Here is a 25,504-nt window from a genome sequence, read left to right as displayed (position 1 = left end):
AGCCCCATCTTTCCCAGTTTGGATGACTTGCCCTTTATTCTGTGATCTTGTTGATGTCCTTTATTCACATCTCAGTTACTACATGTATCACAGTCTGCTCTATTTTATAGTTACACTGTGTTGTGAGTTGCATAAGAACAAGGCTGATTCTTAGACCTTTATATCTAATATGGCCCTACACTGTCCTTCCTGCTCAGTTGAATTGATGATGTTTTAAAACATCAAGATATCTAGGATGATTTGCTAATGTCAACTCTTGCCTTCCTGTATTGCAGTGTCTATTCAGGTCACCAGTCCATCTTAATTCCTCCTATGGAGTTAGAAAACAACCTTTTCCTCTGGCTTGCCACTGTCAACCAGTACAAAATAAGGGATACATTCTGCTCCTATTCAGTAATGGAGCTCTGCACCAAGGGGCTTGGAAACCAAGTGGAGGTGCTGAAGGTAAGAAGCAGCTGCAACAAACAGCAGTCCTGGGGTTTTTAAAGAAATGGGACAGGTAGGACGCTGAGGAGGGGTTGACAGACATACCTGCTTGGTTTTCTCTAGGCAGTCAAACAGGTGTTTCTGTAAACCTCCGCAAGTTTATCTCTTCCACTTTCTACTTTAATGCACTCTTTCAGAGTTTAATGTGAGTCTTAATTTGTGGCGAAGAAGGTGAAACTGGTTGGGAGGCTGAATTGAAATGACTTGATAGAAAGATGAAAGGAACTGTTAACCTCCAGTAGGATTTTTCCCAATAGAATTTGCAACCTCAGAACATCAGAGACTGGGGGAGGGCCCCAGAGACAAAGGGGTAGCTCATTCATGTGTGTAGCCAGTGATCATATGTCTGACTGCATGTGGGAGAGTCAGAAGACACCAGATTTTCTTAAATAGAGAAATGTGACCTTAAGGAGGAAAAAAAGACAAGAGATTTGATCTCCAGGGTGCTAGGTTCCCTTCCTCATAGTCCCATGCCTCCAATTTGCAGTAGGGAGAAATGCAAGGCACAGAAACGGGGTGGGATAAAATGGATTGCTGAGGAACCCAAGATTTTTAGAGGAAAGAGAAAAGAAATAGAGAATGAGCACATTTACCAGGGGGTAATGACTTCAATGGAAGCCTTGGCATTTCTGGAAACTTCTATCTTTTCTCTGGTTATCTGAGGTGAGAATACACAGTTCCTTGGCTTTTCCTGACCAAAGAGACAGCACTGGCCCTAGCTATTCAGTTCTCTGATGGTCTTGCTAACCTCAGCTCACGTGCATGGTGTCTTACAGACCAGAGGGATCAACCTCTCCTGCATCCGGACGTGTGTGGTAGTGGCCGAGGAGCGGCCCCGAATTGCCCTCCAGCAGTCCTTCTCCAAGCTCTTTAAAGACATCGGTCTGTCCCCTCGAGCTGTCAGCACCACTTTCGGATCAAGAGTCAATGTAGCAATATGTTTACAGGTGACTTTCATGAAATCTTGCTTGGAAAAAATGCAAGGGGTATGTGTGGTGCTCTGGAGCAGAGGCCTCAGACAGTCTGCCTGGTGTGAGCCCCGTTCCTCTCACCTGCTCTGGGACCGTGGCCTTTCCATGGTGACTTCACTGTGCCTCATTTTGCTCATCCGTAAGATGGAGAGAAGAGTATTGTCTTCACAGAGTCGTTCTGTGGAATCACTAAGTTGCTAGATGCTACACACGTGGAGCTTTTTCTGGCCTTTGAGCACCCATGTGCTAAATGTTTACTCTTTGTAGTAGTTTTATGGTCCACAGCAATGACTGAAGAAGACTCTGAGTCGTATTTGAATTTTGTTTATATCGTCCCTTCTGTTTTCCTGTCTCCTCCATATTTTATAACTTTTTTGCAAAGGAAGTACAAATAAGCCTGTATTCTTTTCTCCAACCAGATGGCAACTTTGCCATGTTATTCCTGGGTACATAGCAGAAAAGAACCGAGTCTGATTGTATGTAGCTTGGAGACTAATAAGGAAAACATAGGCGTGGACAAGAGTGAGAGTAAATGAAGGTGGCATACGTGGGTAGATACTTTCAGGTCTTCTATGACCATGGTCAGGTGACTTTTAAATAGCATCGTAGCTTTAACTGTGGAGCCCAATTGTGGGCCCTTTGTTTTCAGGTTGGGCCAGTGTTAATTTTGAAAATCCCCATGGATGCTGACCTGTGTCGTCCCTGCTTTATTTATTTATTTATTTATTTATTTTAATATATTTTTATTGATGTCAGAGAGGAAGGGAGAGGGAGAGAGAGATGGAAACATCAGTGATGAGAGAGAATCATTGATTGGCTGCCTCCTGCAGACCCTCTACTGGGGATCAAGACTGCAACCCAGGCATGTGCCCTGATCAGGAATCAAACTGTGACCTCCTGGTTCATAGGTTGATGCTCAACCACTGAGCCACACAGGCCAGGCAGTCTTCCCGCTTTAAAGTCCAGGGATGAGGACCAGCCTTCGCCTGGTAACTTTTTAGTGCTTCTCTTGCCTCTGTGAGAAGGCCCCTGGCCCACTCTCCCGAGGGAGGAGAAGAGAGAAACATAAGGGCAAAGCCAGGCCAGGCACCTCTTCTAGGCATTGACTGCACCCTGCCGCATCTGGTTGAAGAGGGTGAGCTTTCAAAATAGAGTTTGCATTTTTATGTATATGTCTAACTTACTTCTTTCTTTATTTAAATATATGAAATGTGGAAACATAGTAATTTAAATTTTAAATAAACCATGCATTGATTTATTTTTCTTTAGGGAACCTCAGGGCCCGATCCAACTACTGTGTATGTAGATCTGAAATCATTAAGACATGACAGGTACAGTAGATTTATTTTGATCATTTCTTATTAGAGTTCCTAAACATAAAAAGTTCTGAGCCTCAAGAAAGCCAGCCCCTTCCTCATCCTTTGTTTGTATCTTCCAGGGGGCATGGAAAGAGGGAAATAATTTTTCATTATTAATACCTGAAAAATTTTTACATTTATAAGAAGAAAGCTTTCATTCTCACAGTTTCTGCACTATTCTTTAATATTAAGATGTAATACTTAGTTCCTGCCTGTGTAAAAGTATTTTGATATAAATTAAACCAAAATGGGTAGACTCTTCCCTGTGAAAGTTTAAAAATAAAAGATGGGACAGACAAGATAAATGAGGCAGAGTAGGGTTTTTGAAACAGTACTTTATCTGAGCCCCAGGAGTAAAAGCCTTTCCCCTCATCAACTTAGAAAGGAATTTTAACTGTATCCCAAGGTGAGCCTGGCCCCGGGCTCTGTGACCCTCTCCCAAGTCCCACTGACGTCAGCTGTGTTCACCGGGGTGCCCGTGGCACTGGCCCCGCCTGCACAGGTAGCACATTCACGAGTTCCGTGTTTCTCAGCCCGGGGGATTCGCCCTCCAGAGGACTTTTGACAGTGTCGAGATATTTTTGGTTGTCACAACAAGTGGGCTGCTGCTGACATCTAGTGGGTAGAGGACTGGGATGTTGCTAACGATTCTACAATGCACAGGATAGCCCCTCACAAAAAATTGTAACAAAACATTATTGGACCCAAAATGTCAGTAATGCTAAGTTTGAGAACCTGCTCTAGCATAAGAAGGAGAGACAAATTAGAGTCTTGGGAAGGCACTATATAGCTATAGTTGACATGGTGCAATCTCTTGTGAAAAGGCTTATGTATAGTAAATATTGTTCTTCTACAGGGTTCGTCTTGTGGAACGGGGTGCCCCCCAGAGTTTGCTCCTCTCAGAGTCTGGAAAGGTAATTTGTTTTGTTAACCATTGGGAAGGTGGTCTCTGTGGAGAAGTGGTTCATTTTAAAGAAACCTGAAGCCATTTAACATATTAATACCCAGGGCAAAACTTAACTGAAATCTGGAGATAACTCAACAATTTCAACTGAGCCAATACTTTCAAATTCATATGGATACATAAGAAGAATACTCCGTTTCCATTTTCTTAATTTCCATAGGTTTTTAAAAATCTGACATGTTAATTCTTATTTGACAAACCAGCAAAGTTTAATGTTCATTTATTCAAGGTAGAGAGATGAATAAGAGCCAGTTCTATCTTTATAAGTGTTACAAGGAGAAAAATAGGTGGCAGATAGGGGAGGGGTGTGGTTTAAGATTAGGGGAGATATATATATATATTTGTAGTTCAAAGAGAAACCAAAATGGGGAAGAGATTAAAAATATTGGAGTGATTATCTATGGGGATAAGATTTAGATTAGAATGAGGCTTTAAAATGTTTAAGGAGAGATTTCATTATTATCTTAGTTCATTTAGGCTGCTGTAACAATACCAGAGACTGGGTGGCTTATCAACAACAGAAACTTACTTCTCATGGTTGTAGAGGCTGTGAAATCCAAGATCAAGGCACTAGCAGATTCTGGCAAGGGATTTCTGGCTCATAGATGGCCGTCTTGTCACTGCGTCCTCACCTGGCAGAAGAGGCGAGGGAAATCTCTGGGTCTCTTTTATAAGTTCACTAATCCCCTCCATGAGGGTTCTGCCCTCCTGACTTAGTCATCGCTCAAAGTCACCTCCTAATACCATCACAGTGGGGATTAGGATTTCCAATCCTCATTGGGAACATTCCACCTATAGCAGGTTTTTTTATAGTGGTTTTTTTTTTTTAATCCTCACCCAAGGATATTTTTCCATTGATTTTAGTGAGGTTGACGAGAGAGGGAAAGACAGAGAGAATATCGATGTGAGAGAAACACATCGATTTGTTGCCTCTTGCATGAGCCCTGACCAGGGCCCGAGCCCAGGAGGAGCCTGCATCCGAGGTCCGTGCCCTTGACCAGAATCAAACCCGGGACCATTCGGTGTGCAGGCCGACGCTCTATCCACTGAACCAAACTGACGAGGGCTATAGTTTTATTTTTTTTTTAATATATTTTATTGATTTTTACAGAGAGGAAGGGAGAGGGATAGAGAGTGAGAAACATCGATGAGAGAGAAACATCGATCAGCTGCCTCCTGCACATGTCCGACTGGGGATGTGCCTGCAACCAAGGTACATGCCCCTGACCGGAATCGAACCTGGACCTTTCGGTCCGCAGGCTGACACTCTATCCACTGAGCCAAACCGATGCTGGCATATAGTTTTATTTTTTTAATTGAATTTATTAGGGTGACATTGGTTAATAAAATTATATAGGTTTCAGATATACAATTTTACAATACATCATCTGTATATTGTATTGTGTGTTTACCATCCAAGCAGTCTATATCGGTTTTAAACAACTTACTGAGGGTGATGAAACATCAGCATAAGCTTTCAAGTTTCTTCTCCCTTTGAAGACAAGTGATGATGCCCCAGAATCCCTTCTAGGAATTCTGGAAGGCAGAGGAGAAAATTGGGGGAAAGAGGGAACCTGCCCAGCCTCCAGTGGTAGATCAACCCCGCGGAGAACTACCTCCAGTTTCCCTCTTCTGTTTAAACTCTTCGAAGTGGGCTTAGGTTGGTCCTATCATCTTGTCAATCTTCGTCTGCCTCAGCTAGCAGTGGGTGCCTCAGGAGCTGTATCACGGTGCCTGGCCCTGTCTCTTCCTTCCTGGAGGTTTTAGATGTACGAGCCCAGATAATCATTGTAGGGCTTCTCAGGTAACTGCATCATCCAGAAACCCAAGATGAAAACGGAGGCTTAAGAGACAGAATGCAGGTGACCAGAGAGGCCCTGAGCCATCCTCTCGGCCAGCACCTGCTGCTTCCTCCTCCCTGTTGAGGGAGGTCCTCGCACTTGAGTGTCTTTCTAGTCTCCTGCAAAACTGCTCCCTTCCTCTGTCTCTCTCCAGGCCCCTCAGCTCTAGCACTCACTGTGGACCGGAGTGTGGTCTCGCAGGCAGCCCCTCACTGCTGCCCTTCCTGCTTTAAGGGGTTTAGTGCCACCATCCAGTGAACAAGACAGATTGTGGGAAAGGACAGTTACAGGTCAATTTAGTCTACAAATTCTTTTTGTTTTGTTTCATTTTATTGTTGTTGTTGCTAATCCTCACTTGAGGATATTTTTCTCATTGACTTCTAGAGGAGGGTAGGAGCAAGGGAGAGAGAGAGAAACATTGATGTGAGAGAGACATATAGATTGGCTCCCTCCCGCATGCCCCCTGGCCAGGGTAGGGATTGAACCTGCCTTGATGGGGAATGACCTCTCAACCCTTCGTGCTCGCAAGAGGACACTCTAACCACTGAGCAACACAGGCCAGGGCCGTCTATAAATTCCTAACATCATTCTGATCTGCAGTTCCTCATCCCTTTGAAGGAAGTAGACTGGTTGGTTCTTTGGTTTCTTTTTGAGGATGAACCTTATTGTATCTCTGGTCTCCACTGAGGACGATTCTGTGAGCACCATCTCAGTTAGCTCCTGCCTTTGTGCGCTCCTCGCCTCACTAGAGGAAGGGAGAGCAGGTCATTAGATTTTAATTGAGTCTTTGTGTTTTCCCTTTGATTCTTAGATTTTACCTGGAGTGAAAGTGGTTATTGTTAATCCCGAGACCAAAGGGCCTGTTGGAGACTCTCACCTTGGAGAGGTAGGTGTACCTTTCACCTTTACTCTGAAGGTCAGCAGAGAACAACTTTAGGATTCATATTTCAAAGTCAGAGAAAGTGTGGATGTGCTTTTCCCCCATTGGGAATTTTCATCTTTTAAAAGAGTCTTAATCTTCCTCTGTAAAGCATAAGACTGAAATGGACAGAAGAGGAAGATTGAGACCAGGATGGAGAGAAGATTTAGGCACCCAAACTAGAACTCGTCCCAGATTTGTCCACTGGTAATCCCTCAATTGAAAAGGAAAATGGGCAAATCCTACCTCCTCCCACTTATTGAAGGAGCCATAAAGATTAAATTTCAAAAATTCATGCAAATTTTATATTCTATCCCAAAATGTGTTAATTTTTGTATTAGTATTAAAATGTTTTTGAAGTCTTAATTTTCCTTCCCCCAAATCTTTGAGGGACACTGTCTCATCCCATAGCGTACTGGGAGGAGTGTTGTAGGTACAGGAGCCAGATGACCTGGGCTCTACCACTTAGCAGCTTCTCAATATTGGGCAAGTTACTCAATCTCTCTGGGCCTCAGTCTCCTCATCCATCGATAATATTTGCACCTACGTAGTAGAATTGTGTGACAGTTACGTGCATTAATAACTGTATCTGTAATGCACATAGAATGGCGCCTATTTAGTGTTACCAACCATTTTTAGTTATTGGTTGTTTATGTGGTAAATTCAGATACCCTCGATTGTTTCCTTGAGGGCTCTATACCTTATTTCAGAAGCACAGGAATGACACCTTTGTGAGACTCTGGAAGAGGCTGAGAAATGAGCCAGGGAGGCAGTGTAGTATCTGCCACTCAGACTTGGGTGTGAGTCTCCTAGTTTCCACATTTTAGGCAAGTTACTTAACTCCTTGATTTTTCATTTGTAAAATGGGAATAACAATAGTGTGAACTATATTGTCATGTCATGTGGCAGGAATGAATGAGATAAAGCATATAAAGTACTTACCTCACTGAATACTTGAAATGTCAGCTGCCTTTATTGCAGTTGTGTTGTTGCTATTAATATAAAAATGAGATTAAAAAACTAAAGTCACAATATGTGTTCTTGGGAAATGTGACCAGTGCCCTTTTCTTGTAGATTTGGGTAAACAGTCCCCATACGGCCAGTGGCTATTACACCATCTACGATAGTGAGACTCTTCAAGCTGATCATTTCAACACTCGCCTCAGCTTTGGGGATGCTGCTCAGACACTGTGGGCTCGGACAGGATACCTTGGTTTTGTCCGCAGAACTGAGCTCACAGCGGCCACTGGAGGTATGCATCTCCCACACCAACTCTTCCCCTTCATCCTGCTTTGCATTTCAGCCAGGAGCACTGGCTGGCCTTCCTCAGCCAGCCTCTGCATTGTGTATGTGTATTTAACTATTCCCTCCTACAACTCTTTAATCCATGTGTGAATCCATCTGCATATAAAGTAAGACTTTGCCCCTGAAAAGCACCTAGGAGGTAAGCACCCAGGGTACCACGTCAGCACCCCTGAACTGTGGGTCAGCACAGTCTCAGTCCTGGAGGTGTGCCTGATGAGCAGTGAAAGGCAGAACACAGACCCTAAGCCCTTGGGGCAGGTATTTCACCTTTTAGCTCTTCTATTCTCGTGTACCAGCCCTAATCCCTGACAGGAAATCAGTGCAGAGGAGTCATCTGCAGAAGTGCTCCTCTGTCCCTTTAGTGTCGCATGTTGGACTGAAGACTGCTTGGCAAGGCTCTGGTATAAGCATTCCCTCAGCCATCCTCTGCCCAGTCCATTGTCATGGCTTCACTGCTGCCTTCAACCTGTGTTCCTGGCGGCATAAAATACCCAACTCTAGCCCGGCTGGCATGGCTCAGTGGTTGAGAGTCAACCTATGAACCAGGAGATCATGGTTCAATTCCCAGTCAGGAGATTGATGCATTTAGGTGCCCAGAGCAGTGCCTGGCACACAGAATGCACTCACTAGTAATATGGATACAGATTACAACCCTATCAATAACCAGAACTAGTCTCTCCACATTCTCTAATCCTACTCCTTATACTTGGGCTCCTTGAAGATGTCTAGACACAATGACACATGTTCATTTCTTCTTCATCTCAAATCCTCACTTCCCTCCATTCTCCCCTCCCCCAGCCATCATCGGCCAATTCCTACTTATCCTTAACAGCTCAGCCCAGCTTCGGCTCTTCTAGGTTTTCCTTGAACCTATGAGCAGAGCTTGGGCGTATCCTCTGGTCCCTATGCCTTGTGCACACTCCTATCACTGGGCTCACTGCGTTACAATGGAACGCCCGTTTGTGTGTCTATTTCTCCAGTAGATAGTATCCAAAGCAGGAATTGTTTTATCATCTTTGTCTCCCCAGCATTTGGTACAATTCCTGGTACAGGTGGTAGTAGTAGTAATAATAATAGCTAATTTTTTAGCACTTACAATGTACCAGGCATCATATAAACTACCTTGCATGGATTATCTCATTTAATCCTAATAACAGCCATGTTTTGTTTTGTTTTGATAATCCTTGCCCAAGGATTTATTTTCATTGATTTTATTTTTTATATGTTTTTAATGATTTTTTTAGAGAGAGAGAAAGGGCAGTAGAGAGAGAGAAACATCAATGTGAGAGAAACATTAATCAGTTGCCTCCCGTATGTGCCCTGACCAGAGATCGAATCCACGACCTTGGGTGCACGGGTTGACACTCAAACCAAAAGAGCTACACCCTCCAGGGCACAGACATGTTTTGTTGTTTTAATTTTTTTTCTTTATTGATTAAGGTATTACATATGTGTCTTTATCCCCCTATTGCCCACCCCCCCCACTCATGCCCTCAACCCCCTGTTGACCTCAGCCCCCTGGTGTCTGTGTCCATTGATTAGGCTTCTATGCATGCATACAAGTCCTTTGGTTGGTCTCCACAGCCATGTGTTTATCTTGTCTCACAGAGGGTGAAGCAGGACCTGGGGGCTTGACTAATTTGCCCAGAGTTACACAGCGAGTGATGTAGCCACCTGACACGGCAGGCAGTCTGAACTCTGCTCTTAACTCTAATATTGTGTTGTACTCAAAATGTGTCTGATAAACCAAATTTCTCTTTTTCTTTGTCAGAGCGTCACGATGCGTTATATGTGGTGGGAGCTCTGGATGAAACGCTGGAGCTGAGAGGATTACGATACCACCCAATCGATATTGAGACCTCAGTGTCTCGGATCCACAGGAGCATTGCCGAATGGTAAGCCCCACCCCCGAATAGACTTCCCACCTCCAATGTTGTATCGAGGAAAAATAAGTAGTCAACTGAATGGACCACCTACCACCTACAGACATAGCACTCAGGGGGCCTAAGAGAATAAGCAGACTGATTCTGTCTTGTGTGCCATCTGCTGTGGCAGATGAGGCCATGGAGACCTGAGACCGGCTCTAAGGACCATTAAAGTCGAGTCCTCTTTAATGATAGACTTCCTGCCTCTAGAGCAGTGGTTCTCAACCTTCCTAACGCCGCGACCCTTTAATACAGTTCCTCATGTTGTGGTGACCCCCAATTTCATTGTTACAAATTGAACATAATTAAAGCATAGTGATTAATCACAAAAACAATATGTAATTATATATGTGTTTTCCGATGGTCTTAGGCGACCCCTGTGAAAGGGTCGCTCGACCCCCAAAGGGGGTCGCGACCCACAGGTTGAGAACCGTTGCTCTAGAGTCAGAGTAGAATGGTGGACAGGACCAAGAGCTTAAAGGCCTTGCTCTCCCACTTAGGCTGCTTCCCTCATCTGTAAGATACTTTCTCTGTCACTTCCTGATTATTGGGAGGATCCAATGAGAATGTGCTTTTAAATGTTAAATGGTAAGCAGATGAAAGGATCATTACTTTTATATGGTCTAATTTCCCTCTCAGTGTAGGAAATCCCCCTACATTATCCCTGATAAGGGATCATCCAACCTCACATTGACTTAAAATTTCTTAAAATATTAAAACCTTGTAGTTTTTTTCATATTGCTTTTATTCTGGATTAACAATACAGAATCCACCCAATTTCTTTTCTCTACATATTTATCAATGTGTCCTCACTCGTTTTTTGTTTCTTTCTTTTTCCCCTTGCTAAAAGGCCACAATGCTTTTAAAAGCTGCTCATGCTTTCCAGATGCTTCTGTGTCTCAAAATGTTCTCTCCCCAGACCTGAATAATGTCCATGAGATGTAAGAAAATGCAGAGAAGCTGGGTGCCATGGTTAACCCTCTAATTTTAGACAATTGACTATAAAAAAATTTAATTGATTTGAGAGAGAGAGAGAGAGAGAGAGAGAGAGAGAAAGAGTGGGGAGAGTGAAAGAGAAACATTGATTTGTTGTTCCACTTATTTATGCATTCATTGGTTGCTTCTTTTTTTAAAATATATTTTTATTGACTTCAGAGAGGAGGGGAGAGGGGAAAAGAGATAGAAACATCAATGATGAGAGAGAATCACTGATCAGCTGCCTCCTGTATGTTCCCTGCTGGGGATCAAGCCCACAACCTGGTCATATTTCCCAATCGGAAATCGAACCGTGACCTCCGGGTTCATAGGTCAGTGCTCAACCACTGAGCCACACCGGCTGGGCCATTGGTTGCTTCTTGTATGTGCTATGATGGGGGATCAAACCCAAAACCTTGGCATATGCTCTAACCCAGGGGTGGGCAAACTTTTGACTCGGGGGCCACAATGGGTTCTTAAACTGGACCGGAGGGCCGGAACAAAAACATGGGTGGAGTGTTTGTGTGAACTAATATAAATTCAAAGTAAACATCATTACATAAAAGGGTACGGTCTTTTTTTTTTTTTTTTTTAGTTTTATTCATTTCAAACGGGCCGGATCCGGCCCGCGGGCCGTAGTTTGCCCACGGCTGCTCTAACCACTTGAGCTACCCAGCCTGGTTGACATTCTACTTTTAATGCAGTCAGATATTGTGAACATTTTTCTTTAATGATTGGACTCTGTGTATTAAAGCAGTTTAACATTGCATATCACAAGTCAGGTCATATCCTCTAACCCAGCAATCCCACTCAATGAAAAGCAACTTACTAACTACCTCATGGCACTTTTATGGCATAAGAGGAGACACACTTGTGTGGGGCACTAAGCTCAGAGGAAGCCAAGTCGATTCCCTTCCTGTTGGGTATAAGAATATTATCTTAGTCAAAGTTCTTACATTGCAAATAACAGAAACTTTTCAAAAAAAAAATTAAGCAAAAGAGAAAGTTAATGGAAAGAATACCTGCCTATCTCAGAGGTTCCTAAACATTTCTAACTCTGGTTCTCAGGAAAGGTAGAGACAAGGCATTGGGAACCACTGCCCTCTTACTTGCTAGAGCCATGTGGACATCCACTTCATTCTTTCTCTTCTCCCTGAAGAGCCATTCTCTGTGATTCTCTGCACCTGTGGCTACCCCAGAACTTTCAAGTCCACGTGTCCCCAGTTCAGGTGACAAGCTAACAACTTCCAATCCCAGTTCCAAACTCCCAAGAGATTTTGGATGACTCAGCTAATCAGCTGTAATCGTAAGGGACGGTTATATATTACAGACGTGGCTGCTAAGAGAGAAGGCAGTTCTCAGGGAATGGGGCTAAGTCTTGGGTAGATGACTGTACAAGATGACATAAATGTATTGACATCTAAAATGAATGTCATTGAAATTTCAGTGCTGTCTTCACGTGGACCAACCTGCTTGTGGTGGTTGTGGAACTGTGTGGCTCTGAACAGGAAGCTCTAGATCTGGTTCCTTTAGTGACAAATGTGGTTCTGGAGGAGCATTACCTCATTGTTGGCGTCGTGGTTGTGGTGGACCCAGGTGTCATCCCCATCAACTCCAGAGGAGAGAAGCAAAGGATGCACCTCCGCGACAGCTTCCTCGCTGACCAGTTAGACCCCATCTACGTGGCTTATAACATGTAACCGGCCTTGTGGAGATTACCGGGGCCTCCTGGAAACCACAAGGACCAAAGCCCGTGACAGGAGCAAGCTTTCAAATGATGTAAAATAAGCTGAGATGGCTACATTGTATCCTTCATCTCATCCTGTGGGATTCTGCAATCACACAACACACAGAAAAGGGGAATTCTGTGATGGCAAATGAAAAAAATGTTAACAGTCATGAGCTTTGACATAGCGTGAGCAGCACGTTACTAAAGCAATTACATGCATGTTGCATATTTTTCATCTGTTGTATATACTTGTATTTTTATCTAATGCCATTTTAGAATTTTGTAAGCGAGTTTAATGAATTCACATAAGGGGGTAGTCTGAGGTACCCAGTTCCCCGCTCTGTACTGTATTTTGCCTTTTACCATAGCTAGACATTCTGCGGGTTTTGTTAACATGGAACTACTCATCTTACTTCAGTCGACTCATAAGCAAATTGGATAACTCACTGAATATGAAAATTATATATATAATTCTTGACTGTAAAACATTTTGACCATTGTTTTGAACATGTAAATAAGAATACACATAATTTAGCTTTAAAAAATGAAGATTGGCTTGTATAGTTACAACCACCAAAGTAGAAACATTTCTACTTTGAGAGAATTTCAGATATGCTCTTAATGCGGTGTAGTTGAATAGGTAACTAAAAAATGCAAATTGTTTGCAGATTTCGCTGCACATTGTACTATGTCTCTATTGGCTGGTGTATTTTATAAACTAAAGCTGCCTATGTTTGTTTTTAAAGTTTGCATTCCCAGAATCAGCTTTAAGCTTTTAAGAATTCAACCTGTTTCTACAAGCTGAAAAATCTCAGTTTAAAAATCAAAATGTTATGAAAAAGCTCAGATTCATTCGATCCCACCCTATTCTAAGGACCTACAATAACTCACTTTGGCCCCCAGTGTTGAAACTGTGTTTCAAATTAAGAGTGACTACATAAGAATTTAGAATTTCCTCTTTTCCAGGTTCAGTGTAAACTGTGTCTACAGTTTATACATATAGCTTCTCTTTTCTGAAAGCTGAAGTGTCCTCTGTTCTTCCAGTTCATGAGGGCCAGGATTTTAAGAACAAGCATGATAGGCTGGGAAGACAGTGGGACCAAAGTCACATGAAGCCGTAAGGCCACAAACTGTACATCTCAAAACTGACCAATTTGACTTGCCAAAATAGCCAGGCTTATGCTGAGATAGGGGCAGTTTGATGTATGCAAGAAACTCTTTTGAAATAACTGTGGTGCCCAGGCCAAGCAGACTGAGCTTGGGACTGAGTGTGGCCTCCGGCTCAGTTTCTTTCTTTGGTCTGATACTTCATGTATTTGAATATAGTTGAATTTATTTTTTTCTTACAGAAATATTTTTAAAAATTAAAAAAAAAATCAAAGTGAACAGAGTTAACATGTTAAATCAGAATGGTTCTCTTTGACCCACTCTGGTCTATTGTGTAAATATTTATTTAGACTATTTTAATAATACATATTATTTACCCCACTGTAACATCATGTAAACTAAATACGTTTTTAAACAATTTTTAAGACTTGTAATTACCCTGAAAATAAGGTTTGTAATGCAAAGGCCAGACCCTTCGCTGTGGCAGCATTCCTAGAGGCTGCCCTTACAGTCTGTGACTCAAAGCCACTTTATGACTCCCTTTTACATAATCCTCCTTTTCTCCTAACCCATTCTCCACGAGGGCAGACCTCAAGACATTTTCCAGTTCCAGATCTCTTTTCCAACATTTTGGATGAAATTAATTTATACATGATGAGAGAGGTTCTAGGATGTACAGAAAAAAAGCACTTACATTGGGGCAAGAAATCCCAGCGACTAGCAACGGTTTGTTTGACAGAGAAAACAGCCTGCTCTTTTGGAAAGTAATTTTCTGAAAACAGTTCTTACTGATTCACTAAAAAACAAGGGACCCTGAGAAGTAAATAGTAAGTTCTAAGAAAAAAATATAGGCAGAGTCTATTCTGTGGGTTGGATTATTATTTACTGCACAAGTTAGGGTGTCTGCTAGAAGTATCATGTGAGCCACATCTGTCATTTTAAATTTTCTAGTAACCACATTTTAAGAACTAAAAAAGAAACGTGAAATTGTCTTAATATGGTTTATTTAACCCAATATATAAAAAAATATTACCATGCAATGTGAAATCAATATAAAAAAGTACTGAGATGTTTTACTTTTTTCTCCTATTAACTCTTTGAAATCCAATATTGTTAAGCACATCTCTGTTCAGACTAACCATATTTCAAGTTTTCAGTAGCCACATGTGGGGAATGGCTATGATGTTGGACAGTGCAGATCTATACTCATTCCTTCAAAAAAGATAATCTATTAATCTCAAAATGTGGCCAATTCCCAGTTACTTAGGGGCCAATTAGCTAGTTTTATAGTTCCTAAGGCTTCTGATTCACCTTTAGTTTTTGCTTTCTGCCTTGTGGCTGCTTTACTGATCTTTTGCATGTCCCTCAAAAGCCAGAAAATGCCTGAGGAGGAAAGAAGCTGAGACGTGTCTTTGGGAGCTTCATCAGTAGCTCTGGTGAAGTATCTCTGGAAGGGGAAGAGTCCAGTCATTAGCTTAGAGATGTTTGTGCTTAGTCTGTTGCAGACTTGGATAAGAAAACTTTCTCTTCATGACACAGTGCTCTTGCTCTTTCCACAGTAAGTAGAACCTTTGTGGTAAAACTGACTCTTAAGACAGACCCAAAAGGCCATTATTGATAGAAAGAGCCTTGCCAAAACTCTGGAATACATTGTCTAGGTTTTTATGCTGTGAAAAAGAAAACTAAATTAATAGCAAGCCCCCCTTTCATCTAAGAGAAATCTACTCATGTGAAAGTTTTTGGACCCCGTTTCTGCCTCTCAGTAGAAGTAACTGAGGTAGAGCAGGAAAGGGGCTGCCTCAGGAAAAATCCTAGGCCCTACGGCTTCTTAGAGCTATACATGTGCCATCTCCTGCATCAGTGAGACCCTGGGGAAGACCAGTGAATCCAGTCTGCACTTTCTCCTCATAAAGGGCCCCACCTACCCCAGTACCAAGTCCTTTCCTTAGGAAGCTGTGCTGCCTCAGGCTGTTTAGGGACCATTGCCTACTTATAGGACCTGTGAGTGTGTTTCCTTTAGTCCCTGGGCAATGCTTGCTTAATGCTTTTGTTGAATCAACAAAGGGCCTGAGGCCTTAGGTTTTTTATTAAGGTCTCTGCCCCAGGCATGGTGCTCAATATCTTGGCCAAATAAATTACTTTCTTAAATATCCAGGAATCTTTTAGACTAAAGCTAATGAGGAGTTACCACCTCACCCTCAAACTCCAACATGATCTATGCCTTAGTGTTGTTTTTGTTGTCTGCTTTGATGTAAAAGCAAGAGTATTTGGAGCAAGAGGCTGCAGTACTCCAAATACACAATAGGCCTTTTCATTATCATTCATACATTTCTGGTTTAGGTATATGTAGATGGCCATGCTATTTGTCCAGAGGAAGAGGGTGTAAAGATATAAGAATACTTTTTTTAGTCCTAAATGCCGTTTTGTTTACTTTCTGTCAAAATATTTACCAGTGTCAAATTCAAACTATAGTACTGTGTAATTATGTATAAAGTTTTTTTTATTTATTTGAAATTAGACTAGATATACATTTTTAAATTTAACATCTGGCTGGACAGTGTTCTATTAACTCATTGAATGTGTTTTCTTTGTCTTGTGTTAATAAATATTGATGCCTGATTGTGTTTAATGCTTCACACATTGGGAGAATTGATAAATTATAATTTATAAATTTTAAATCTAACATCAGGTGGTAATACCCAAAGATAGAGTGATCTAAGAAAGTGAACACAGAGATCATAACACATTAGTGCTATAAAAGGAGGCCAGATAAAGAAACAGTAGAGTCATTTTGAAAACTAAAAAGCCTTTTGTTAGTAACAATTATAGCTTAGTTTTCCTCCTACTCATGTGGCATTTGCTAGTTTTAAACTTATGATTGTCAGTTTTAGTATTTTTCTAATGTGTAATTGGGCTGGATTTCATCTTTCCTTAAAGCAATACTTAATTTGTTCTTCCATTTCTTGGTTTTAAGAAACTTGATGGGAGCCCATCAGATTTTGCATGTTCTCAGACACTAAAACTGGTCTTTGAATTACGGTCCAAGCTATTTAGGCAGCTGAGAACATTTTTTCATTTAACACGTTTATTGAGTGCCTACTCACTAGGCACAAGGCACTGTAATAAGAGCTGAAGCTAGAAAGAAAAATATCAAGTCATTGCCCTCAAGGAAATATAGGAAAACTAATAATAGGGTAATATGCAAATAGGTTGGGACGCTGTCACAGTAACGACCGATCAGCAGGCTGTGTGTGCAGCGGGTGGGCGGGGACTTGCAGTGTTGGGGACACAATGGCAGCAGCAGTGACAGGGGCGAGGGAGGCGGGGCCTGACGGAGGGCAGCCTGTACTCCCCACATGGTGGTGGTGGCTGTGACCACTCCCAATGGCCGCTGCCACTTCCCCAGGGCTGGCCCGGGGCTCTGCCCAGCCTGCCCCTTCTCACAGTCCGGAAGCCCTCAGGGGAGCGGGCCTAGGCCGGCAGTAGGACATCCCCTGAGGGTTTCCAGACTGTGAGAAGGGGCAGGCTGGGCTGAGGGGACACCCCCCCATCCCACCCCCCCGCACAGTGCACGAATTTCGTACACCAGGCCTCTAGTATAATATAATTAAGGCTACAATGTCAAATTCAAACTATAGTACTGTGTGGTGGACTGTCTGAACAGGTAGCATAGGCACCCAATCCAACGATGAGGGAGAATAGTGAGGAATACATGCTGGAGAAGGTAACGTCTGAACTGAGTTTTGAAGCATGAAAAAAACCGATGAGATCAAGACAACAAGGGGGAAGGTGGAGTTGCATGTTCTGGTGACTGCAGTTTGTTATTAGGTTATAGGGTTTGAAGGGAGAAAAGTAAACGATAGTCAGAGGCTTAAGCTAAAAATAGATCACTAACGGTATTACATATCACACTAAGGATTTTGGACCGTTATGCAGTAGGCCAAAAAGAGCCAATGAGGAATTTATAGCAAGGGGATAGACGTTCAGATTATCCTGGTAGTCATATAGTAAATGCTGTGGGTAGGGAAAAGGAGGTAAAATCTGAGGCTGGGAGGCCTTTGCAATAACTGCAGTGGTAAAGCAAGAGCACTTCAACCAAGGTGGTGACAGGATGGAGACGAGAGACAATGCTTGCAAATTTAAGAAACTAAGATTTCAACTACTGAGCGAGTATTCATGGTAAGGAAGGAGGAATTCAAAATAACTCCTAGGCTTTGACTTGGGGAGTTAGGAAGATGTAGGACCGTTTACCAAGAGGAACAAAAGAGGAATAGATTTGGGAAAGAAGATGGTGTGTTCCATTTTGGTCATGTTTATTTGAGGTGCTATGAAACATGCAAGTGAAAAGAGGTCCAACAGGTAGCTAAATATTTAGGTTTCTGCCTTAGCAGAACTCGAGTCAACAACTAGATATTTGGGAGACTTCCTTGTAAAAGTGGTAGCTGAAGCCATGAAAGTGAAAGACAATACCAAGGAAAATCATGTAAAGTGAAAAAAGGATCACTAATGGGAGTCATGGGGAACACCACCAGTATTTAAAGGCTGGTAGGGAAAGAGTCCACAAAAGGGAGAAGGAATAACTGGAGAGAGAGGAGCAAAAAAATAAGCATGGGCATAGAAATTATAGGAAGTGTTTTAAAGAGGAGGAGAGTGATCAATGATGCCAAAGGCTACAATGAAGCTGAGTAAAATGGGGACTAGCTAAGCATCTGGCATCTAGACACTGGTTACCCTGGTCAGAGTGATTTCAGTTGCAGTTAAGGGAGAAGACAGAAAACTGGTTCAGGCGAGGAGTGATGGGAGGTGTAACTAAATAGAGGCTACTCTTTCTGGAAGCTTTATCAGTACATAGGAAGGAAACAAACGGCATAATAGTTAAAAGTGGGTTGTAAAATTGAGAGAGGTTATTAAAAAATGTAAGAAATAAAATATTCCTGCCCTACCTGGTTTGGCTCAGTGGATAAGAGTGTCAGCCTTCGGACTGAAGGGTCCCAGGTTTGATTCTGGTCAAGGGCACATGCCTGCCCGGGTTGCAGGCTCGGTCCCCAGTAGGGGGTGTGCAGGAGGCAGCTGATGAATGATTCTCATCATTGATGTTTCTGCCTCTCCCTCTCCCTCCCTCTCTGAAATCAATAAAAATATATTATAAAAAATATTCCTGTGTTGGGGAAAGAGCCAGTAGAGAGAGTTTCCAAATATAGCAATAAGTGGTAATTGACAAAGCAAGGTCACTGAGGAAGCAGGAGGGGTAGGGATCCAGAGAACAGGTGGAAGGATTAGTCTTTGAAGGAAGGAAGCACGTTTTGTCAAATAAAACTATGTAGAGGCAAGATGCTAATAGTAGGTAGTTGGTAGAGGCCCAGCTGATGACCTCATTCACTTCTCTCAATCTCCACTCTCAGTTCACAAAGATAAACATTTATTTAGTGCTTAGTCTACCAGGCATGGTTCTAACTTACACGTGTTAAACTCATTCAATCCACAGAACTCTGGGATAGGTATATATATAATTTCATTAATAACGTTTCTCTCTCCTTACTAGAAAGTCAAAGAGGTGCCACCACTGGCTTGACCAGTTCGTTTGAAAACAAGTGCCTTTGGCTCTTGAAAGTTAGATTTGCTTCTCTTTATTTCCTCACTTCTGAAGTTAAAAACCTGTCTATCTGGTTTATAAAACTGTCACTATTCAGATAGAACAGTGTGCATCACAATTGACTTTTTTAAAAAATATATATTTTAATGATTTTTTTTTTTTACAGAGAGGAAGGGAGAGGGATAGAGAGTTAGAAATATCGATCAGCTGCCTCCTGCACACTCCCCACCTGGGATGTGCCCGCAACCAAGGTACATGCCCTTGACCGGAATCGAACTTGGGACCCTTCAGTCCACAGGCTGATGCTCTATCCACCGAGCCAAACCAGTTAGGGCACAATCGACTTTTTTTTCCCATTTACAGTTGATCTTCGCGTTTCAGAAGAGTGGTAGGTACAGCTTGTGACACTTCCATGAGAAAGAAACAAGGACTGTAGGAATATTTGTGAGTGGCAGTGTTGTACCATATAAAATATGATTCAGACATTTTACAGATGGAAGAGGAGCTACAGAGGGGGCAACCAATGCACATTTTGGTTTTGTTTTGTTTCTTTCCCATGCAGTTTGAAGGTTTGAGTCAAATTTAGTTTATTTTGATGGTAACACTTTTAAATTCCCCATTCTTTTCCTGATTAACATTAAGTATTCTGTGTTCCAAGGAAGAAACGAACACACACAAAAGAGCAGTAAACAGAACCAGCCTTCCAGCCACTAATGTTCTGGATTCCACTGGACTTTGTTGTTGTTAATCCTCACCCAAGAATATTTTTCCATTGATTTTTAGAGAGAGTGGGAGAGAGAAAGAGAGAGACATTGATTGGTTGCCTCCTGCACTTGCCCCAACCAGGACCGGGGATCGAACCTGTAACTGAGGTACGTGCCCTTGACCAGAATTGAACGTGGGACCCTTCAGTCTGCGGACCCACGCTCTATCCACTGAGCCAAACGAGCTAGAGTGGACGTTTTTGTTTTAGAGAAGAGTAAGGGAGCATAGAGAGAAACACTGATGAGAAAGGAACATCATTGATGGGCTGCCCTCCTGCACACCCCTACTGGGGATGGAGCCTGCAACCTGGGCATGTGCCCTGACTGGGAATGGAACCAGTGACCTCCCAATGCTCAACCTCTGGGCCACACCAGCCAGGCTCCAATGGATTTTGTTAATCAGGAAAGGTTGATGTCTGAGAACCTCTTACCCACTCCTTACCTTTATAGGGTACTTTGCTTCCCTATAAGATATTTTCTTTAAATAACACTGGGACATGGGCTGAGCATTGTTTTCCCAACTTCAATAAGGAGGAGACAAGCTTAGAGAGGCTGGGTAATGTGCCCAATCAAAAATCTAAAGGCGGGGAGGAAATAATGGCAGCAGAGTAAGTAGAAGCTACACTGACACTCTCCCAGGACCAAACTGGAAATACAACTAAAATACAGAAAAACCGACTGTAGACTGGAGAGAACACTGATAACCGAGGACGGAAAGTGGAGACCACATGGAAACTGGTAGGACATGCGGAAATCTGAAAGGGCTGGCCAGGCTCCCATAGATAGCAGCTGAAGGTCCAGAGGGATATCTTAGCTATGGGGGATTCCCACTGAGAACTCTGGGGTCTAAACCCCAAGCTGGGCTCCCCAGCCCAGAGAACCAGAACTGAGAAAGGTACCCACATAACATCTGGCTGTGAAAAGCAGCAGGGTTGCTGTGTGCTGGCCAGAGATGGCTGGAAATGCAGGCACTCTCTTAAAGGGCCAATGCACAAGATTTTGTGTGCAGCCACTCATCTTGGGCTCTGGCAGAGGGAGGGCAGAGTAGACTGGAGTTGTATGAGGGGAGTCGGGTTGGAGCTTGGAGGGCAGCCACCCATTTACCTGTGCTGAATCATTTCCTCATCTACGGAGGACATCTTTCTCCACAGACCTTTGCTATCCAAGCAGTTTTAGCCTGAGGGGAAGGCAGTTGCCCCACCCTATTGGAAGACCTTTGGCCCCACCCTGTGGTCGATACCCTGAGGCTAATCAAGCCTGAATACAATCAGACTGCAGGCAGAGGCAGATCTCTGGAGGCTTTGAATCTTTACCTGATCCCCTTCTGGGCCCGGGGCTAGGAAAAGAAGACCCTGGTATACATCTTGGTCCTTTCCAAAGACACCCAGCCCCAGCACAGAGAGCCACAAGCTGTGGATTGCTGATAGCTCCAAGCAGGGTACTCAGGGCCAATCAGAAACAGCATCTGACATTGTCCTGCACTAGACATTGGGAGTCGTAGCAGAACTACCTAATACATAAACACAAACCCAAAGAGGCAGCTAAAATGGGGAGACAAAAAAACAACCCCCAAATGAAAAAAACAAAGAAGAAGAACCAGAAGAAGAGCTAAACAAAATGGAGATAAATTTATCTGATATAGAGTTCAGAATAATCACGGCAAAGATGCTCAAAGCATGAGAAAAAAATATAGTAATTATGAAAAAAAGACCAGTCGGAAATAAAGAATGGCACAGCACTAATAAAAAACACATTGGAAAGAATACACAGCAGATTAGGGTAAGCCAAGAATCAGATCAGTGAATTAGAAGACAGGGTAGAAAAAAATCACTCGGAGAACCAAGAAGAAAAAACAATTAAAAAAACAGGAAGACAGCTTAATGGAGCTGTGGGACAACATAAAGTTTAACAGTACTTGTACAATAGGAGTTTGAGAAGGAGATGAAAGTGAGCAAGGGATAGAGAACATGTTTTAAGTAATACTGGCAGAAAACTTCCCTAACCTGGTGAAGGAAAAAGTCACACAAGTTCAGGAGGCACAGAGAATCAAGCAGGCCCACGCTCAGATACATCATAATTAAAATGCCAAAAAGACAAAGAGAGAATCTTAAAGGCAGCAAGAAAAAAGCAATTTGTTATATACAAAGGAGCTCCCATAAGGCTGTCAGCTGATTTCTCATCAGAAACTTTACAGGCCAGAAGGAAATGGCATGAAATATTCAAGGTAATGAAAATCAAGGATCTGAAACCAAGGTTACTATATCCAGCAAGGCTATCATTCAAAATAGATGATACAGCCCTAGCCGGTTTGGCTCAGTAGATAGAGCATCGGCTTGTGGACTGAAAAGTCCTGGGTTCGATTCCAGTCAAGGACACATGTCTGGTTTGCAGGCTCGGTTCCCAGTAGGGGGCATGCAGGAGGCAGCCAATGATTCTCTCTCATCATTGATGTTTCCATCTCTCCCTCTCCCTTCCTCTCTGAAATCAATAAAAATATATTTTAAAAAATAGATGATACAATAGCAAGCTTTGCAGACAAAAAAAGAAGGCTAAAAGAGTTTGTCATCACCAAATCAGCACTGCAAGAAATGCTAAAAGGACTGCTGTAATGAGAAGAAATATATATAGAGAGAAACATAGGCATACAGAATTAAAATGGCAATAAATAAGTACCAAAAGAAAAAGAAAAAAAATGAGTACCTATCAGTAATAATAAATGTAATGGATTAAATGCTCCAATCAAAAGACATAGGATAGCTAAATGGATACAAAAATATGATCCAATTATATGCTGTCTACACGAGACCTACCTCAGAATAAAAAGACTCACACAGGATGAGAATGAAGGGATGGAAAAATATTTTCCATGCCAATGGAAACAAACAAACAAAAAGCTTGAGTAGCAATACTCCTGACAAAATAGATTTCAAAATGAAAGACATCACAAGAGACAACAAAGATCACTACATAATACTAAAGGGATCAATCAAACAAGAGGATATAACCCTGGTAAGCATATATGCACCTAATATAGGATCGCCTAAATAAATTTTAACAAAAAAACATCTAGAGGGCTTTAAGGGAGAGATCAACAGTAATACAGTCATAGTACAGGACTTTAACATCCCACTGACTTCACTGGATAGATCTTCCAGATAAAAAAATTAAACAATAACTCTAAATGACACACTGGATCAGATGGATTTAATTGACATTTTATAGAACATTCCTACACAAAGCTGCAGAATATACATTCTTCTCAAGTGCACATGGGTCATTCTCAAAGACAGACCATATGTTAGGACACAAAACAAGTCTCTATATGTTCAAGAAGATTGAAATAATATCAAGCATCTTCTCAGATCACAATGGAATGAAATTACAAATAAACGACAGTAAAAACACTCAAAAACATTCAAATAAGTGGAGGCTGCATAGCATGTTATTAAACAATGATGGGTTACCAATGAGATCAAGAAAGAAATAAATGACTTCCTAGAAACAAATGAAAATGAACATACAACAACCAAAAATCTCTGGGACACAGCAGAAGCAGTCCTGAGAGGGAAGGTCATAGCACTACAGGCCTACCTAAAAAAAAAAAAAAAGAAAAGAAAAAAAGAAAAATCAACAATAAACTATTTAAACCTACAACTTAAAGAATTAGAACAACAAGAAAAGCCCAGAGTAAGTAGAAGGAAGGAAATAATAAAGATGAGAGCAGAAATAATGATATAGAGACAAAAAAATCTACACTAATAAAAGAGAAACATGCAAATCGACCATCCCTCCGCTACACCCACCAGCCAAATCAGAGCGAGCATGCGAATTAACCCAACAAAGATGGCTGTTACTTTGCATACGCAGGCACGGAGCAAAGACTGAAGACAGCATAGAAGGAAGCCAAGCACTGCAGAAGGGAGCGAAGCAGCGGAGAAGGGAGGGAACCGAGGCAGCGGAGACGGGAGTGGAGCCGAGGCAGCGGACACGGGAGCGGAGCCAAGGCAATGGAGAAGGGAGAGAGCGAGGAAGCGAAGAAGGGAGCAAAGCGTGCCGAGGCAGGCTTAGCTCCCTTCTCCGCTGCTTCGCTCCGGCTGCAGGAAGCCCTATTCTTGCAGGAATAGGCCCGAGGAAGCCCTATTCTTGCAGGAATCTTCCTGCAACTGGCCTCTAGTGTGTGTGTGTGTGTGTGTGTGTGTGTGTGTATATATATATATGTATATATATATATACACATACACACACAGAACATCAATGACACCAAGAGCTGGTTCTTTAAAAAGATAAACAAGATTGATGAACCATTCATTAGCCAGACTCATCAAAAAAACAGAGAGGGCCCAAATAAATAAAATCAGAAATGAAAGCAGAGAAGTAAAAACTGACACCACAGAAATACAAGGGATTGTAAGAAAATACTATGAACAACTATATGACAAGCTAGACAATGTGGATGAAATGGAAAAATTCCTAGAAGAATACAATCTCCCAAAACTGAATCAGGAAGAATCAGAAAACCTGAATAGGCCAATAACAATTGATGAAAGTGAAGTAGTAATAAAAAAAAAAAAACTCCCAGCAGACAAAAACCCTGGTCTGACGGCTTCACAGGAGAGTTTTATCAAACATTCAAAGAAGAACTAACACTTATAGTCCTCAAACATTCCAAAAAAAATCCAACAGGAAGGAACACTCCCGTGTTCTTTTTATGAGTCCAGCATTATCCTAATTCCAAAATCAGATAAAGACTCTGCAAAGAGCCCTAACCGATTTGGCTCAGTGGATAGAGCATTGGCCTGTGGACTGAAAGGTCACAGGTTCGATTCCTGTCAAGGGCATGTACCTTGGTTGCGGGCACATCCCCAGTGGGGGGTGTGCAGTTGGGAACTGGGTGGAGGGGAGCTATGGGGGGAAAAAGAGGAACAACTGTAATAATCTGAACAATAAAGATTTATTAAAAACTTTAAAAAAAAGACATTGCAAAGAAAGAGAACTACAAGCCAATATCTCTGATGAACACAGATGCTAAAATCCTCAACAAAATATTAGCAAATTGGATCCAGCAATATATTAAAAAGATCATACACCATGATCAAGTGGTATTTATTCCAGGGATGCAAGGCTGGTACCGTATTTGCAAATCAATAAATGTAATACATAACATAAACAAATTGAAAAACAAAAATCACATGATCATATCAATAGATGCAGAAGAAACTTTTGACAAAATCCAACACCCATTTTTGATTTAAAAAGAAACCTCTCAGCAAAGTGGGAAAAGAGGATTCATATCTCAACATAATAGAGGCCAGATATGACAACCTACAGTGAGCATCATATTCAATGGGCAAAAACTAAAACCATTTCCTCTAAGAACAGGAACAATACAGGGATTGCCAGAAGCTGGTCCATCCTTGCTGCTTGACAGTCGCTGCAGGGAAGAAACATCTGCACAGCATATGTTTCAAGGGACCTGGCGTATTTGGCACACTGTTCTTAATATGTTTGCTCCCCTTCTTGGCGCTATGTGTTTTAACCAAGGTCACCTCTCCAAGAAAGGTTGTTTC

The 25,504-nt window shown here is 42.1% G+C and overlaps 1 protein-coding gene across 4 annotated transcripts in view; it reads left to right on the top strand.

Annotated features, from left to right (window-relative positions):
• DIP2B (disco-interacting protein 2 homolog B) overlaps nucleotides 1-16,204 on the top strand; it is a 115,136-nt gene extending 98,932 nt beyond the window's left edge. For all 4 annotated transcript variants that reach the window (XM_014542143.1, XM_014542142.1, XM_014542141.1 and 1 more), the window contains 8 exons: nucleotides 276-444; nucleotides 1,263-1,433; nucleotides 2,727-2,788; nucleotides 3,672-3,729; nucleotides 6,432-6,506; nucleotides 7,614-7,791; nucleotides 9,616-9,739; nucleotides 12,192-16,204. In XM_014542143.1, coding sequence (XP_014397629.1) covers nucleotides 276-444; nucleotides 1,263-1,433; nucleotides 2,727-2,788; nucleotides 3,672-3,729; nucleotides 6,432-6,506; nucleotides 7,614-7,791; nucleotides 9,616-9,739; nucleotides 12,192-12,444 — 1,090 coding nt within the window. In that variant the 3' untranslated portion in view covers nucleotides 12,445-16,204. The remainder of the gene's footprint in view (nucleotides 1-275; nucleotides 445-1,262; nucleotides 1,434-2,726; nucleotides 2,789-3,671; nucleotides 3,730-6,431; nucleotides 6,507-7,613; nucleotides 7,792-9,615; nucleotides 9,740-12,191) is intronic.
• The last annotated feature ends 9,300 nt before the right edge of the window (nucleotides 16,205-25,504 follow it).

This window comes from Myotis brandtii, unplaced genomic scaffold (assembly GCF_000412655.1).
Source record: "Myotis brandtii unplaced genomic scaffold, ASM41265v1 scaffold29, whole genome shotgun sequence".
In the NCBI taxonomy this organism is placed as follows: Eukaryota; Metazoa; Chordata; class Mammalia; order Chiroptera; family Vespertilionidae; genus Myotis; species Myotis brandtii.
This window is presented reverse-complemented; position numbering and strand designations above follow the sequence as displayed.